General features: G+C 35.8%; 1 protein-coding gene across 1 annotated transcript in view; it reads left to right on the forward strand.

Moving 5' to 3' along the window:
• The window catches only part of LOC107666476 (regulator of G-protein signaling 17-like), a 17,509-nt gene extending 5,283 nt beyond the window's left edge, over nt 1-12,226 (forward strand). The window contains exons 3-6 of the mRNA XM_016457817.1: nt 5,584-5,714; nt 10,487-10,561; nt 10,834-11,065; nt 11,987-12,226. Of these exons, the coding sequence (XP_016313303.1) occupies nt 5,584-5,714; nt 10,487-10,561; nt 10,834-11,065; nt 11,987-12,172 (624 nt within the window). The 3' untranslated portion in view covers nt 12,173-12,226. The remainder of the gene's footprint in view (nt 1-5,583; nt 5,715-10,486; nt 10,562-10,833; nt 11,066-11,986) is intronic.
• The last annotated feature ends 6,252 nt before the right edge of the window (nt 12,227-18,478 follow it).

The raw sequence follows: 18,478 nt of genomic DNA on the forward strand, positions 1-18,478 counted from the left end.
GTAATTATGTCCCCACTGGATGCAACAAATGCCTCGTTTGTAATGGGTTTTATTGGTTTTGTCTCGTCTGGTGATGTCTGGATCGCGAACGAATCGTTCTATTTAACCGGATCTTCTTAGTGAACCGGTCGAACCAGTTCACCAAATCGAACTGAATCGTTTGAAACGGTTCGCGTCTCCAGTACGCACTAATCCACAAATTACTTAAGTTATTCGGTTTATAAACGTGCCTGACACTCCCTCTGATGCGAAATAAACCAATATCCCCGAGTTATTCAGTTACTCCTAACAGTACATTGACTGAACTGCTAAAAGAGAACCGATGATGGGATGTGCACGAGCAGAGCAGCTGGACTGAGTCTCGACCTGCTGGGAGACAGCATCACAGTATGTTAAGGGGCGTAACATTTCCGTCACACGCCTGAGGCATTCGGCCAATGACAATGCACTGGATAGCTGGCCAATCAGCACATCTCGCTTTTCAGACCGATGAGCTTTGTAAAAATCGATGCGTTTCAGAAAGGCGGGGCATAGAGGAGAAACAATAATGTACATTATATGGAAAATAATGTGTTTTTTGAACCTTAAACCGCATAAACAGATTGCATTACACCAAATACACAACAATGTTCTTTTTAGCAACGTCATATGACCCCTTTAAAAAGCATTCGTGATCCATTTAGCAGTCATTGCTGGAACAGAAAAAGAGTTCTTTGAAGATGTGTAGTGTGTGTGTGTTTAAAATTGAACTATTGGGTAGATATCTCAATATCTGTAACAGAAACACACACCAAAGGCTGAAGAATTATTATGTCCCAGATACATGTACAAATAATACATTACATGAAATACATCCGGAAATTTAAAACAGATTTTTAATCTCTTTTAAAACTAGATTTGATCAAGTGGTATTTACCAGATGTCGCATAGGTCATACAAGACCGACTCTGCAAGATTCCCCTTTCTGTCAAACATATTTTATTGGACTGTCCAGCTTTTAATGTAGAAAACTCTTATGAAGTGAACTCACTTAAAGAGTTATTTAGTATATTTTGGCAGAAAAAGGTTTAGAATTTTTATATGTTAATGTAAAAATTCTTGTGTAATATAACTTGTGATTGTTTGCTGGTTTTTATTGCATTTGTTATACTTCAATTTTTTTATTGTTTTTGCCATGAAAATAGCCTTAGATGCTGACATGGCATATATACACTACACTTGTCACACTTCTCGGGAGGCAAGGAGTGAGGAACGAGGAAACACGGAGATAACTTCAATTCACAGTCTTTAATGATCACACGGGGAACGTAGGAGACACTGGAACACAAGGAATGATGTTTGAGGACCGACAAACACTAACTGAAAGCACTGGGGCTTTTAAACACTGGGTGATTGGGAAAACACAGGTGCAAGGAATGACTAATTAAAGGGAACACGGCACACCTGGGGAGGGAAAACACAACACAAAGAGTCCAGGGGCGTGACAATACTATACTATTGTGTCCCAGACAGATTATCTTTGCCAGTTGTTTCAGCCTTTTCTTCTCTGGAAAGCTCTTTTATTAACATAAATTATTACATGGCTATCTGGAATACTTGATTCTGATTGGTCAATTGTGTGCATTGTCCAGGGCAATACTTTATCACTGACTATAGCTGATAAAATGTAATTATTAAAGGGAAAGTTCCTCCCAAAATTAAAATCCTGTCATCATTTACTCACCATCATGTTGTTGCAAACCTGTACGACTGACATTCTACTGTTGAACACAATAGAATATATTTTGAAGAATGTTTATAACCAAACCTTTTTGGTGACTATTGACTTGTATTGTATGGACAAAACCACTGAAACAGTTCTCATAATATCTTCTTTTATGTTCCACAGAAGAAAGAAAATCATACAGGTTTGAAATAACATGAGTAAATTATCACAGAATTTTTTTGGGGGGTGAACTATCCCTTTAAAGCAGGGGTGCCCAAACTCGGTCCTGGAGGGCCGGTGTCCTGAAGAGTTTAGCTCCAACCCCAATTAAACACACCTGAACCAGCTAATCAAGCTCTTACTAGTCATACTAGAAACTTGAAGGCAGGTGTGTTGAGGCAAGTTGGAGCTAAACTCTGCAGGACACCGGCCCTCCAGGACCATGTTTGAGCACCCCTGCTCTAGGCCCATTCACACAAAACCTGCTCCTTGTCCGTGTTATCTGATCTTGGGAATTTCCGCACTAGTCTAAGATCTTCACTTTTATCTCGAAGAGGAAAGGTAGGATTCCGCTTCCTGCTTATAAAGAGTATAACAGCTAGAGGGCTGATCCCCTCCAGGACCGAGTTTGGACACCCCTGCTTTAAAGCAATGGAGACACATACAAATGATAATGACAATGAACAGTTTTGACAGAATATTTACATGAAATTCACTGATAATATCTGAAAACAGAACATGTGAATTATCTGTGACAAGACAGCAAAGGGACATAGTTATTGGCTATTAATCTCAAAAAAGCCAAATATTGTCTCATATATTGGTCTGTCGCTAGTTTTTAGTGCCATGAATTTTTTTTAGCTTAACATGATATAAAATGATATATGACTTTCTGTGAAATCAGACTGAGTCTGGTTGTATAATTGTTTTTATACAACTTCTTGTTTTACATATTGTGCAGAGTTGTTGGTCAATACTCTAGATGTGAACAAAGGGACTCCTCAGTGTGTTTTGCATCAGGATGCATGTTTTCCATTGCCTGGCACTGAATAACTGATGGTAGTTATGTTTTGCATATTTGGTTTATGTGGTTCCATTAGGGTAAACTCTCAAAGAGTGTTCACAAATACATCCCAGACAAACTGAGCTTTCATCACCAGGTAGAAGGGCTGTTTATCAACACTTTTTTAAGTGTAAGGATGAATTTAGAGGTAAGGTTTCTGTTTCAAGGTCTTTGTTTAACTAAATATTCCGAGTATTCATATTTTGGTGTATGTGATATCAGTAATATTGATAGTATGTAATGAGACTAAGAAAACAGTACACTACTATTACCCTAGTACAAGCACAATACTAATACTAAATAACAAACAAAATGTTTACTTTCATATGCAGTGTGCTTTATATATTTATTTTACAGAGCAAATTTTGTGTAGCATATTTAATGCTGTGTCTTCTTACATAAAAATTGGCTGTTGTGTGGTTTTTGTCCCTTATCACAGCAATGCATTTCAATCAGCAGTGAATCTTTAAATTATGCACCACACATTGCGACAAAAAGTCAGCCAACCAAATGCCCTGTGGTTATGTGGTTATGGGATATTTACCAATACCATACTGGGAAACGATAATTTGATACTGGCCCAGACCTTCAGCTTGTCCGTTTAGTGCCCAGACTGTTTGTCCCTAAATATTTGGATCAGATGTCTAGGTGATGTGATATGGTGTTTGTGCTGCCAAACCCTGCCAAAATATCAGTTTCCAGAAAGCTTTGTGCTAAAATTAACAAATTTTGTTGAGGGCCTGGTGTGAGGCATCATGTTTACCAGGGTTTCCCAAAGTCCAGTGCCAAATTATTTATTTGCAGTTCATGCAAACAACTTCTTGGGCTTAAAGGGATCAATTGAATAGAGTAATGAGGCAAGTCCCATTCAAGTCCCATAAAGGCCACAATACACCTGAAGTGTTGCAGGGGTTAAATGGATAGTTAACTATGAAATTAAACATCTGTCAACATTTACCTTTATAGCTTTTGAAACCATTTTGACTTTAACTTTCAGTCTGTTCTTCAGACAAATGTATCAAATGGCTTCAGAAGAATTGGTAGCCTAAATACTGTTTATTAATACTTTAAATTATCTTTTATTTTTATCTTTTCAGTTTTTTTATTCTAAGTTTTAGTATTTTTTATGTTTTTATTATTCATTATTATTATTATTTTTATATTTGATTATTATTATTATTATATTAAGCTGTAATTAAATTTTATTTCATTTTTTAGTTTTAGTACCTTAAGTTTTTTTTCTCTGTTGAATACACAAAAAAAAAAAAAAGAAGTAGAACAAACAGTTGCCATTGACTTCCATACTATTTTTTTTTCCATACAATGGAAGTCTGGCTACCAGCAACTGTTTGGTTTTTTAATTTTTGGGTGAATTAAAAAAAACACTTAATCAAATATTTAGATATTTATACATTATAATAATTACATTATATGTATTATATAATTATAATAGATATAATATTATATATAATATTTTAATTAACACAAATAATTGTTAATGGTTTTAATGAATATATAAATATGTAAATACATGTATATATGTACATATATTAATCAGTTATATCAGATATCAGTGATCAAAATCACATGACAAAATTATCTTTTGAATAACTATGCTCATGTGTATGCAAGTAAGGTGCTTCTATAGTACCGAGACCATATGGTCACTATTAATAAAACTGTCAAACAGAATAATCACCCATGTGTTTCAAAGACATGTTAATGGTCTGGTGATGGATCACAGTTAGAGTGGAGCAGAGCTCACAGTAACAACACTTGCTTATTTTCTCTCCTGATAGAGTGCTTCTTGGAAACACATGCAACGCAGTTAAAATGTTTGTGGTTAAAATCTTTGCTCTGATGTTGTTTTTAACAAGCCAGTGATATTGGGAACCAAACATGGAAGAATTTATTGAAAACCATTTTATTTCACGTCTGCTCTCTGGTTGCCTGTGTACAGGTAAAAATGTTGATTTGCATGGAGATTTATGCGTATTTGGCGCCAAGCCTCCATCATGAAATCTAAAATGAGAATTTGGTGGCTTTCAGTTTATGTTCATATACTAGAAAGCTCCCAAATGTTGACAAAAATCACTTTTCGCACATTGAAAACGTATAATTTTTCTTTTTACAGTTAAACGGAACTAAATATCGATGACTCGTTTAGTCTCAAAAATGTTTCCTTGACAATGTACCTTATCTATTTATCTAATTAGTTTTCTCTTGAAGAACCTTTTAGGAAGGATTCATATGGTTTTATTTCATTTATTTTAAGAAACAGGAAGCAACAGCCATTGCATTTTTATAAACAATTTACTTCCAAAAAAGGAAAACTGTTGCATTTGCTCATGTGTTAGAACATGTGAGATCCCACACTACTACTGCCTGTGTGTGTTCAGGGCTGGGGGAGTGAACGCTTCAGCCACACCAGCATCTCTCTCACCCTCCTACAGCTCAAACTGATTTAGCATCTTGCCAGAGGAATGAATGTGTAGTCTGAAGAGGGGATTTCTTTACTTTCTGTCTGTCTGCCTCTCAGTCTCTACAGACACGCTTTCACATGCATTCTTGTAGATTTCAGCTGAATAAGCGTCTGACAGTAGAGTAGGAAACGGTCCAACAAGCTCAGATACTGAGCATCCTTATGATCGCTTCCATTGGAAAAGCTAACCATAATCTCTCCCTGGAATCTGCAAATAATTAATCATCTCTTTTGGTCTTACTTTAGATTTAGAAACATCTGTAGTTAACAAGATACTAACACAGTTCCCAAGCCCCCACTGCTTTGTTTCTAATCAGATGTGTCTGTCCACAGCCTCAGAGTGTGAGTGGAGTTGAAATGAGGAAAAGGCAGCAGGGACGCATTGAAGGACCCCCGCAGGTGCCTGGTCACCCGAGGCCCAACACCTGCTGTCTGTGTTGGTGTGGATGCTGCAAATGCCTCTGGTACACCCCATCCTTCATTATGGTCTGCTGTAAAGATGTACTTGCATGGTAGCTATTTGCTTAACAATGAGTTTTACATTGAGCAGCAAGTATTTTATCACCATTACATTACCTGCCTCAGGTACATTACCGTTCAAAAGTTTGGGGTTGGTAAGATTTTTTAATATGTTTTTGAATTCATTTGATCAAAAATACATTAACAACAGTAATACTGTGAAATATTTTTGCCATTTAAAACAACTGTTTTCTGTTTTAGGTTTGTTTTTTTTTGTTTGTTTTTTTCTTTTCTGCGATGCAAAGCTGATTTTTTAGCAGGCATTACTCCAGTCTTCAGTGTCGCACGATCCTTCAGAAATCATATTAATATGCTGATTTGGTCATCAAGAAACATTTCTTCTTATTATTAATGTTGAAAACAGCTGCTTAATATTTTTGTGGAAACGGTGATACTTTTTTTGTTTTCAGAATTCATTTATATTTATTTGAAACCGAAAATCTTTTGTAACATTATAAATATCTTTCTGTCACTTTTGATCATTTGAATGCATCCTTGCTGAATAAAAGTAATAATTTCGGTTTAAAAAAATCTTACTGACCCCAAACTTTTAAACTGTAGTGTTTATGCGAAAGTTTTGTGGGCTCACGCCTACTTTAGTTTGAGCAGGTGTTGCCATTTTACTTTCCATGCTTTTAGTCTTTTGTAGCATGAGTTTTAACTAACAAAACTAGTTTTATCATTGGATTTTATGAATTCTGTGGTGGTTTCATAGTATTACTTGGTTAGTCTCAGTTTAAAACATTCCATCCTGTTTGCTGAAATTACAGAAATGTGTATGATAATATAAAATTTCAGGAAGGTTGTTATTTATATCTTCAGGTTGACACTATAATATAAACTGAAACCTTGACTGAGCAATGGGGATTTTAGCTTTCTATTTATATCCTGCTGGACAGCCTGTTAATTTTTAACATGTATTGCCATTGTGTAAATTACCAAGCTATAATTAATAGAATTTTATGAGTTTAAGCAAAACATATTTTTGCATTGTTATATGTTAGCATGGCCTTTTAAAATCCTCCCACAGGAATATTAAGAAAAGTATGTGGAAGAGGGTTTGTCTTAGTATGCAAGCTAACATTGCACATTTATTTGATGATTATTGAGTGCACTTTTAAGCAGGAGTACAACACAAATATCAGTGTCACTAATACTAATGGGAAGAAAAATAACCTATCTTTATCCACAGTTGGTCCATTATTTTATTTTTAATTTTATATTTCATTTAATTTGTTTTTTAATTGTGTCTACAAACACACACATTACATTAGAATGAAATTCTGGCTGTTCTAACTCTTTAAATAAAATTAGCAAGAAAAAGTGTTCCTTAAAGAGTTAAATTAGCTTGTAAAAAGATGGGGGAAAAAGCAGTTGGAGTTTGAGGCTGGGCCATTGAAAAAAGAAAGATTGGAAAGGCCATAGCACAGCTTGCAGGGGGACTATAAATAACATGAATGAATACAAATATTGCATGAAATAAAGAAAACATTGAGGAGGCAGTACAAACCCTACTCTGTAACCTCGGGTTTCCACAGCCATCCCCCCACTACACACTGCCATTATCTGCTCAGTAAATGGCTATTTCTGTCCCACATCACATGCAAAACAGCTGTGTAGTACATGTTATATATTTAGAGTCTTGTCAGCTCGTCGAACCCCATGGCTAACAAACCCAATTATACTTGCTCTACAGAGACTTGAACTGAGAAACACAGGATGTTCACCTGTAATTTGTAGCTTAGTTTCAATAAATGCTCTTTTTGGACTAAAGGAGGAATTTTAGTACTTAGATTATGGTTAGACTTTCGCATGCTTTCGAATCGCTCTCGCGGTACTTTGATGTCCGATCGGTCTGCGCTCGCTGCTGCTTCAAATCGAACACACCTCATCTCACACTCAGTCCGTTTTGATGGCATACGCTCACATCCGCATGCAACCATGTCGTCGGCAAGGAAGTTCTTCATTGTGAGTCAATGATTCAGTAACCCATTCATAAAGACTGTAGTCACTTGCCTCGTTTTTGAATGAATCAGCCGTTTGAATTAATAACTAATGACTCGCTCATTAAAACAGTCATTTACCGTCATCTACTGGTGGTTTGGTTTCATATTTAAAAGTATTTCATTTTTTCCCAACATTTTTAACTTGTATGTTCAAAAATATTTAAAACATTAATCTTATAAAATTATTTATGCATTTGAAATTCTGTGGTGTAAATGCATTTATGGCACCTCAGCTTCATTAAACAGTCTGTGTAAATACATCTTTTGCCACTTCAGATGCAGCTTCTCTGCAGTGAAAAGAAGGAGCTTGTTGATAGTATGCGCACTCTAATGTGAACATTAAAATTTGCAAAAACAAATTACTCCACTGCTCACAAAGAGAAGTATGAACACCGATGACAACAGAGTTGCACTGTCCAAAAAGTTAGTGGTATAAATGTGCTTTTTTTACTTGAAGCATATGTTGTCTTTTTTCTTTATTTTGTTGTCAGAGTGTACCAATGCTGAGAGTGAACGGTTCATTTACATGTTAAATCTTCAAAAATGTTCTTCTGGGGGGGGGGGAGATACCCCTAGACCCCCCTACAAGGCTCATATTACGAACTATGTCACCTTTTTGACCTCTTGTGAGTTTGCAGGTATGGTAATTTTACGAAGCTACGAGAATACTTTTTGTGCGCAAAGAAAACGGAAATAATGACTAACAATTCTTCTCCTAAACGACGCATGCGCATACTGACACGTGTGTGTTCACGGAAATAATGACTAACAATTCTTCTCCTAAACGACGCATGCGCATACTGACACGTGTGTGTTCAACGTAAGCAGCAGAACTCGCACAAGTTGTTTACACGCAGATGACGGAACGCATGCGTCTTGATACTCTTTCCACAATGGCGGCACGCCGCAACAGACGGGATGAGAAGAATTGTTGAATAAAGTTGTTATTTTTGTTTTCTTTGTGCACGAAAAGTATTCTTGTAGCTTGGTTGGAGCCCTGATGTCACATGGACTATTTACCGATGTCCTTGCTACGTTTCTAAACCTGGGAACATTTCAGTTGCATTGGTGTCTATGGAGGGTCAGAAAGCTCTCGGAATTCATCAAAAATATCTTAAATTGTGTTCCGAAGATAAAGCCTGGCTCACACTATAGGATTTTTAGCCCGATTTAGCCCCGATTTCCCCCTCCCGAGAATCGGAGCAAAAATCTTGTCGAGCCCCTCGATCGGTCCCGATGTTCGGCGCGGATTATCTGGTAATGTGAGGCGTTCACCGATCGAATCTTGCACCTCCCGATCTGCTCGCACACAAATCGGGGCCGCCCCGATCATATCAAACATGTTTGATATTTAGGATTTAAATCGGGATGATGACGGCTATATGATTACGTCAGTACTTTCACAATAGCCAATGTGCGACCGCAAAACAGCTGCTGTAGGCTACGGCCCCGTTGGATAGTGGAGATGGAGGAAACTGCTTCTTGACGTTTTACAGTAACACGACTGTCTGTATAATGTGTCGAAAACGTATCACAACCGTAAGGAGAAAGAGAAGCGCTGAATGAAGTGAGGCTTTCACAGATTGAATCTTGCACCTCCTGATCTGCTCACACACAAATCGGGTTTGATATTTAGGATTTTAAATCGGGATGATCACGGCTATGATTACATCATACTTTCACAATAGCCAATGCGCGACCACAAAACAAGCTGCTGCACAGGTCCGTTGGATAGTGGAGATGGAGAAACTGCTTGTGTAAATTCTGCAATAACACGACTGTCTGAATAATGTGTCGAAAACGTTTCACAACTGTAAGGGGAAAGAGAAGCGCTGGGGTGATATCGCCTCAGTTTTGAACGTACCAGGTGAGTGAAAGCTGCTAGCAGGCTAGCTAACTTATGTAAACATTAGTTGCTAAAACATCAATCACGTGCACCACTCCCCCCAGCATAATAATCTTAAGAATATCTTGTAGGGTGTGATGCACCACGATTTTCAAATCTTGTAGAGTGTGCATGTTTAAGATTTGAGGGTAAGAAAATCTGCAAAGATTCTCCTTATGTGTGTGCTGCAACCAGATTTCATAATCGGTTAGGATTTTAAAACTCCTGTAAAGTGAGCCCAGCTTAATTAATGACATAATTTTCATTTTTGGGTGAACTATCCCTTTAAGAAGTAAAAAACAGTAAGAAAAACTGTTGGTGACTATTATTATTACTTTTTAAATAATGCAGTAAATTACCATATAAATGGCCTTAGGTTTGTATTTTTTATATTTTGTACAAGGGGAAAAATTTAGTGTTCACTCAAAAATCGCTGGTAAATTTGACAAATAATTACAAAGAAACAGTAGTAGCACATTGGATTAAATGAGAAATTTCGAAGCAGAAAGACTGAAATAGTATTTTCTTATAAATCTTATAAATGTTTTTTTTTTTACAACTTTGAAAAATAATTTTTACAGTTTGGGCCATTAAAAAGTAAAAAAATCACTGGTAAAGAATATAATACACCATCTTTTATTTCAAAATGAAAAATTTAAAACTTTTTTTATAGGTAGCACCCGAATGGCTATGTACTGTAATAACAGCTGTTAGTCTCCAGTCTGTAGTTTTACCAGAAGTGTATAACCTTGCATGATGATCAACTCAACATGTTTCAAATGCCACAGAGGCTTTGCTGTGTCTAACATTTCTCTTCTCACCCTAGGAATGAAGACAGAATGGAACGTTCAGAGAGGCAAACATGTACAAAGATGGATAGCATAGAAGCAACAGAGGAACAGTGAGTTATTAGAAACGTCTATTATTGTTCAGGGACAAGATGTTTGGTGCTTTTTTATAGTGCTTGTGTTCATACCTCCTCAACGTCCTGTTAAAATGAGTGAAATCATCTAAAAATCTCACACAAGTTTGTTACCAAGTCCTTTTTGGGGCAATTTAATTTCCAATCAAGTGCCTTTTAATACATTTCCATACAGTTTATTTACTGACAGGTGAAGTAAAGTTATTTTATATGGGTAGTTCCTGCTTTTTTTCATTGTCTCCCATTTGAAGGCATCCCACACTGGATGAGATGATTGCCTGGTCACGGAGCTTTGAGATGGTGATGCGCGCTCCAGAGGGGAGGGATGTTTTCCGGGAGTTCTTGCGGTCTGAGTACAGTGAAGAAAACCTGATGTTCTGGATCGCCTGTGAGGAACTAAAGAAAGAAACCAACCCATCAGCTATCGATGAAAAAGCCAGGATCATTTATGAAGACTACGTCTCCATTCTTTCGCCAAAAGAGGTTAGAATATGTAATGCTGTCTGTGACTGCAATACGACCGTAAACAAAATATGACAACATAAAAATATAAGATATTCATATTACATTAATAACAAAACAAAATAAATTCTCTAGCATTTTTTGTGCACAAACATATTCTGAATTGTTGGTGTTTTTTTGCCACCTGACAAAAAAAATTAGATTTTTGATATTCATGGGATTATATGAGTGTTTTTTTCTATATACAACAGTAACTGGAAACATCACATCTGTTTTGCTTAGCTCATTAAATGTTGTTTTTTTTTTAGCCATAGTGTGCTGATTTTTTTTCCTACAAATTATTTTTGCTGTAAATATTTTGTACAAAGCTTTAAGGTAATGATTATTCATTCATATAAAAAAAAATCACATAAAACCACATAAAAATATTTTAAGCTATTGTAGATCTTTGCAAGCTGTTTTTTTGTGCGTGTGAAAACTCTAAATAGCTGGTCAGTTTTTTTATGCCATCTCACAATTTGTGATTGTTATTTATGGGTGTTTTTATATGTACAACTTGAGTCTGATGAAAAGGATGTATCTTCAAACTTCACATCTGTTTTTTTCTGGGTTTTTTTCATGTTTTTCTATCATTTAAAAAAAGTACCCTATAATCTAAATGTACAAATTATAAATTTGCATACAATATTTCACACAAAGCTTTAAAGTTATTAGTAGTTCTTAACAAAATTTTATGCACAATAAATTCTCAAAATGGTCAGTTTGGATTTTTTTGCCATGTTTTAAGAAAAATGGACCTAGTCTCCAAATTAAAAAAAAACATATTTTGAATTATAATATGAAATATATGCAATATAGTGAAATATTTCACACAAAATATAAACATGAACAATGTTTTATAATCTTCACGTAAAGATCTTTACATTTGTTGTCGGCCGGCAGGTCAGCTTGGATTCACGGGTGAGGGAAGTCATCAACCAAAGCCTGGCAGAACCCAGCAGTACGATGTATGAGGAGGCCCAGCTTCAGATCTACACCCTCATGCACAGAGACTCCTTCCCCCGGTTTCTCAACTCATCTGTTTACAGGGATCTCCTTAACAGCAAGAGGGCCTGCTTAGACACCTAGGTTTCAGCAAGAACATTTGTGACAAAAAAGCCCCAAGGTGCCACTTTCAAAAGGTGTGATGTTTCTTATTTGAGTGAGTAGTTAAGCAATTCTGAGCACCCACTAGTGACCCTGAAGTTCAGTTCTGTTTAAGTGCCAATATGAGCTGCTCAGGCAACTGTGACACAGAAAAAAAACACATGTAGGAAATCTGACAGATCCATACTTCCTACTTTAAACTTGCTTGTCTTTTTCATTCACCTGTTTTGTCTCTTTTGACTCCTCAAATCTCCTCTCTCTTCCTGTTTACATCACCTGTTCTCTTTCTCTCTCTGTGTTCTTTCTACCTGATCCTTTCCATCTTTTAATGCCTCGCATATCTGAGGACAGCTGAATAATGTTATTATTATTATTATTTTTTAAAGAAAATCAAAAAACAACGGATAAGCGGTAGATGTTAAGCTAGAAAACCTTTGCATGATACAAGGTTATGGAATTTACTCCAGTTTGACATTTAAGCCCCGGTCTACAATGTTTTTTTTTTTTCAATGCTGTCATGGGGAGAGAATATTGTAAAGCTCTCATAAGCGAAGGGAAAATTAGCTGTGCCAATTGTTTTGTAAAAGAGAAGCTGGGAAGCGTAACCGCCGTCCAAACTCTTTCTTTGCGTGTCGACAGTTCTTTAACTGGGAAACATAAGGGCTAGCTAGTGTTGTGATTGGGCAGCTAAATGAATCATGAACATTTCTTTCTCTCTGCAAAAATCACAATGCCTCGACACTTGAGTAAGGGCACAAAAGCTGCTGATGCTGGTGACGACACAGTTTATTGTGTGAGTCCTCCTAGCCCCTCCCAGTCCGTTACTAACAGAGAGAAGCACAGGTACTGTATGTCATGGGCTGTAAGCTTCGTCGGATTGAGCGAGAATTGCTTGAAAATCACTCACCAACATTCTGGAGGTTCTTAAAAGAGCTTCGAATTGTCTTACACATTAAAGAAATGTATTTTATTAAACAAAAGTGTAGTGAACACTATGCCTTGTTTTTGAGAGTTACACTAGGTCTATTTAAAATAACTGTGATCGCTGAGACCTGCTCGATGAGGTGGTGCGACAGAGTCGGATCCATCAGGGAAACTTTTCTCTGCCTCCGAGTCCAAATGTTGGTTTTTGCGACTTGAAACGAGGAGCGGTCATTTTCACAGCTCGGAAAACCGCAGGTTATCCAAAAAACAAAAGCAAATCGGTCTTTTTTATAATACTTTTTTCCAGCATGCGTTTCTTCTGTTGTGTCATGTACACATTGCAATACTCAACCCAGATATGACGTGATGAAGTATCATCACGTTGAAGATGATACTTACAAAAGATGATTTCCTTTCGAGGTTTAGACATGTGTCCCTCAAGAACGCGTTGTTGGATTCAAACTTGAATGTTGCTGTTCAATTTTCTAGACATTTATGTGCTACTGCAATCGCAGCAGCCAGTGCATGAGAACACGATATTTAAAATACTGGTGTGTTAAACCACTCTCTCACCTTTTAGCGGAGAAATTCAAGAGTGAATTGCATTTAAACCGACGTTTTTTGGTCACCATACCCAACCTCAAAGTGTCACTTTCCCTGAACTCTTGTGCCAATGAATGAACGTTTGTGAAGTAAATCATCATCAAGTGTGTTGTTGTTGGGTTTTCTTACTGGTGCTCTGAGAGTTAAGTGCCATTCACTCTGCAGGTTTACCACATTAAAATGAAGACCTTTGTCACTTTACCGAGTGCATAGATATCCTTCTTTGAAGTATTCAAGTGTTTGAGCATCAGCCAATGTGAGTAGGTCCTTTATTTATGTTGTTTTACAAACCGAATAGGTGTTACCTAGTAGTTTACTTACTGAAGCAGCAAACCATCATGGGAAGCTTGGCTTTCCAACATTCCTAAAACAAAATGATTGAATTTTCTTGTTTGTTTTAAAAGAAAAAAAATCATGTCATTAAAGAAATGAGCAATAAATCAAAATGGTCTTGCTCTAAAAAAAAAAAAGAAAGAAAGAAAAAGACCCTGCATGACACATGGACATTTACTGTACCAAACTATCTTTGAGGGGGGAAATTGACACACATTTACTGTAAGTTTTATGATAAGTGTGAATGAAAATTAACGTGACTGTATGACTATTTCAATCCGTACATGTCAGTAATCCAGGAAGTCCAACGTCATAGAAGTCAGAACAGAGTGAATATATGATTATTTAAAGCCGATATGGATAGATTTAAAATAAATCATAATAGAAGGTAATCATGTTCATTTAAATGATGACAAATTTGAAACATACCTCTGAAGTTCTTATTATTGACAAAAAATGTGAGGCAAATAAAGAATGGAAATTCGTGCAGTATTATGCTACTATATTTGGTAGCATAATACTGTAATAATAATAATAATATCATTTAATAAAAACTCGTAAAAAAGTTTCACCGATTAAGGTATTATTCAAATTTGGCATTTTCACCTATTATTAATTGGATTGCAGATTATACAAGAACATGCGAACCATCCTTTAGAGAGTAGTTATCTGTTTCATTTCAATGCCTCAACTTTATTTTTGCTGCTAATGTTTTATCCGATTTAGAGAGTTTCGGAGTTTTTCACTTGACGGCTGTCACGGTGATGGCTAACAGCTGTTGATAATGATTTTATCAGCTTGGTATGACTTGGAAAAATAACCTTTCTTGCCAAAGGGCTCCTTTTCTAAGCAAATGAAGTGGAGCCTGTGCTATGTGATTATAGAAGCGCTGTCCACACAGACGACTACATCTCGTTTTCATTGGTTTTCCACTACCTCTCGTTATGCTTAGTTATTTTTTTCTCATCTAGTTAATGTTACATGTTTATTTTGATCTACTTGAAGCCTAATACTGTAAATGAGATGGGTTTACAAAGAAGAGTAGCATTTTCTTTTGTTTTCAGCATAATTATGATATATACTCATGAAGAATTCAGGAAACGTACTGTTTAAGGGCTAATCCCATATTGCCTATGCAAATATCTTAATTGTCATATTGGAATAATTAGTGACTGAGGAATGATTTCCTGAAATTGGGTGGAACACTGGTTTACATTTGCCCTTTTTCTGATATTCCTTAGTCTCTTTGGTCATATAATATGTCATATATAAAATCCTTCTTGATGAAAAAGCTACTAAGTTAAGATTGAAAGAAATCTGTGTTGTGTCTACTGTGGGTTGACAGTTCAATATTGATGTAAAGTGCATATTGAATGTAAGGTGAAGTTTATTTGTTCAAGTGATGGAAAACGCCAACCTCTGGAGCTGCATTGGGCAGGAGGGAAGTAATTGAGTTATTTGTGGATGAAGCGAGTGTCTATTCTTGTTTTTAAGGGTGCTTCAGTCTTTTTTTGCAAAGGTTGAAGGGCTACTTTGGGCACTTTAAACACGCTTTTCACGAACAAGAATATCTACCTCTTGGTTCTGTTCTCTCCGTATGCTTAATATAGAAGACCGAGCCTTGAAAAACAACGTAGCTTGCACACATTTCGATTGTTTTGACTTGGTTTAGAGCCACAGGTGAACTGCCAGGACTGAATTTTAGCTCAACCTCATTGATTAAACTTCTCATCCTTTAGTTATGTTGCTTTTCTTCCTGTTTAAACAAAAGATTGACAGTGTGTGCCCATGCAAAGACACATATTCTGCTTAAAGAAAGCACTCATTTATTCCGGTATCTCTTATAGCATGTGTTTGCGTTATGTGATATATACGGATTGTTGTAATTACAGAAAAGAAGTGTTAACAGCAGCACTCAGTAGTCACGGCATTACTAGTGTGCTACACCTTTCACAATTCTTCATTGTAAGCACATGAAATATGCTCTTTATATTCATAAGACATCAATGCCATTGATTTGAAGGGTTATGTAGGGTCACCTGAATTTTAATGACCCTCAATATATTTGAATATTGCAAGGAGGAAGGCTTCATGTATATCAGCTTTTCTTTCATTAAATAATTTTTCACTATCACATGAAATTGGAAAGAGATCAGGTAACATTTTTCATTCAAATTTGTTGCCTGACTTTCAAATCATTATTCATAGTTAATTTATTGTTGTTTCCAAAGCCTCGTGGTGGATTCTGAATAGTTGTTTATATCAGTTCACAATTACATTCCAATTGTTTTCATGATTAAACAGCGTGACTACGACTAAAGTAAATGCTGAATTATTTAATTTACACATTTTATTACTAAAACATTGTGTACCACAAACTTTACATAGTAAAACAATCACACAAACAACCTGCCAGTTACAACCAAACGATTTCAAAATTATTAGAAGGGATACATTTATGCTATGACAAAAATGGAGAATTATTAACTGCTATAATTTCATGGCATCTTTCAGACTCTGGAGGCAAACTGACTTCTGTATCGCAGTTTATCACAGTCACCCTGAAGTGCCTTGAATGTTTAGGCCATGATCTATGATTTATCGTTAATATCCCAAGAGAAGATGTTTGTCTTTTAAAGCCCGTGCTCTTCTCTAGGACTGAATGCATGATGCACGCTGTAAGCAAAAGACATTTGCACATGCAGAAAGATGTTAAAGCCAAGATCTTTGGAAATAAGTGTGAACTGATAGCCGTTTAGCCATTCAGCTTCTGTCATTGTCCTCTGCTAAAAAAACAACAAAAAAAAACATAACATTTTTTACCCATCATCATCTTAAAGTTATGCTTATTATATAAGTGTTTGGTGCTTATTATATGTAACATAATGAAATATCAAACCTGTCATCCCATTGTCACAATATTCTTTTCTTGCAGAATACAGACTTGCCCTGTTTTGTATTTTCTCAGATCAGACACAGATCAGGCCTTCACTGAAGGCGTTCTTTAGAGCTGTGCCATGATATGAGTCCTAATAAATCACCTATTTTAATATAAACTATTTTAAAATGATCTAGTATTTAATCATAATTCTGTTGTTTTTAATACCAGGGGACAAACTATAATGCCTTTGTAAATTATAATAACTCGTAGGAGAAAAATGATCTTTTATATTTGGCATGCTTTTGCTATTCAAAATAGTTTAGTTAACACAATACTGTACAATTATATATAGAAGTACTGCAATATGCAGACAATAACACTGAATCTCTCGGAAGAGTTTTAAAAATGGACATATATTGGAAATATTAGAGGTTTCTTTATAGGTAATCATATTTAAATACAGTATTCTGTGCTGAACTCTCAAAACCTGGTGAAATGACTGAAATTACTTATAGTAATGAAATTAGTTTCTTGTAAAGTGATGCAGTTTTATTCAAGAAAGGCAGTACTGGTTTATTAACAATGGAGCCCAGGCGAATGGGCATCTTTCAGATCACATGTACTCCTGCATGAACACTTTAAAAACAGAGAACAAATGTATTTGTAGACATCAAATAAAGTGACTTACAATATGGTGCTGCTTCTGTCTGTCTAACACATAATAACATACTGTACTAAATAGCTGAAGAGCAAAATAACTGTCATTTGTGGAACAATGTACGACACTAACATGAAAAGTTATTTTATGCTAACTTCTTAGTCTGTGCAGAGTTTAAAAGAAAAATATCTCCCGATATTGTAGCAATAGTTGTTTGGCAGTTTAACGCATATATATCACAGGAATGACATGTCAAGTAATTGACTTTTTCAAGCTCACATGCATGAGAACTGTACTAAAGTCTTATCACATTCTCCTCAGAGGATTCACATGAGCTCTGATGGTTCCTTTTGGAAGATCTCCACATCAGACTCTTTGCTTAAATTCATTTTTTTATGGTTGCAATGTGTCTTTATTCCCCAGGCAACAATATTATAAGCTCTAGAGTGCATTGAAAGTACTGGCATTCTCATATTTTCTGTAATGATTGTCTAACATGTGCCAAATTATTATTATTTTTTTTAATCTTAGATTTATGAAGACAAACTGTCCAGACACATTTCTCAAAAAGTCATGGGTGTTTTGTGAACTCCACTTTATAATAGCAGCACGTTAGGGAAAGTTTTGCTCTCATTAACAGCAGACTGACACAAATGAAGAGGTCTTATAAAAGAGCTGAAGTATGTTATTATTAGTAAAAAAAAAAAAATGTTTTAGTCAAGTCTTTACAAACAACCAAAAAATGTGATTAAATTCATATATGGTGCCTGTCAAAACCCTGGAGACAACTAGTCATTTATTATTAATGTTTTTCACATTTTGAATACTAGTGAGATCATCAAAACTATGAAATAACACAAATGAAAGGATGATAATTCCTCATCAATTA

This window comes from Sinocyclocheilus anshuiensis, unplaced genomic scaffold (assembly GCF_001515605.1).
Source record: "Sinocyclocheilus anshuiensis isolate Anshui unplaced genomic scaffold, SAMN03320099.WGS_v1.1 scaffold63, whole genome shotgun sequence".
Taxonomy (NCBI): Eukaryota; Metazoa; Chordata; class Actinopteri; order Cypriniformes; family Cyprinidae; genus Sinocyclocheilus; species Sinocyclocheilus anshuiensis.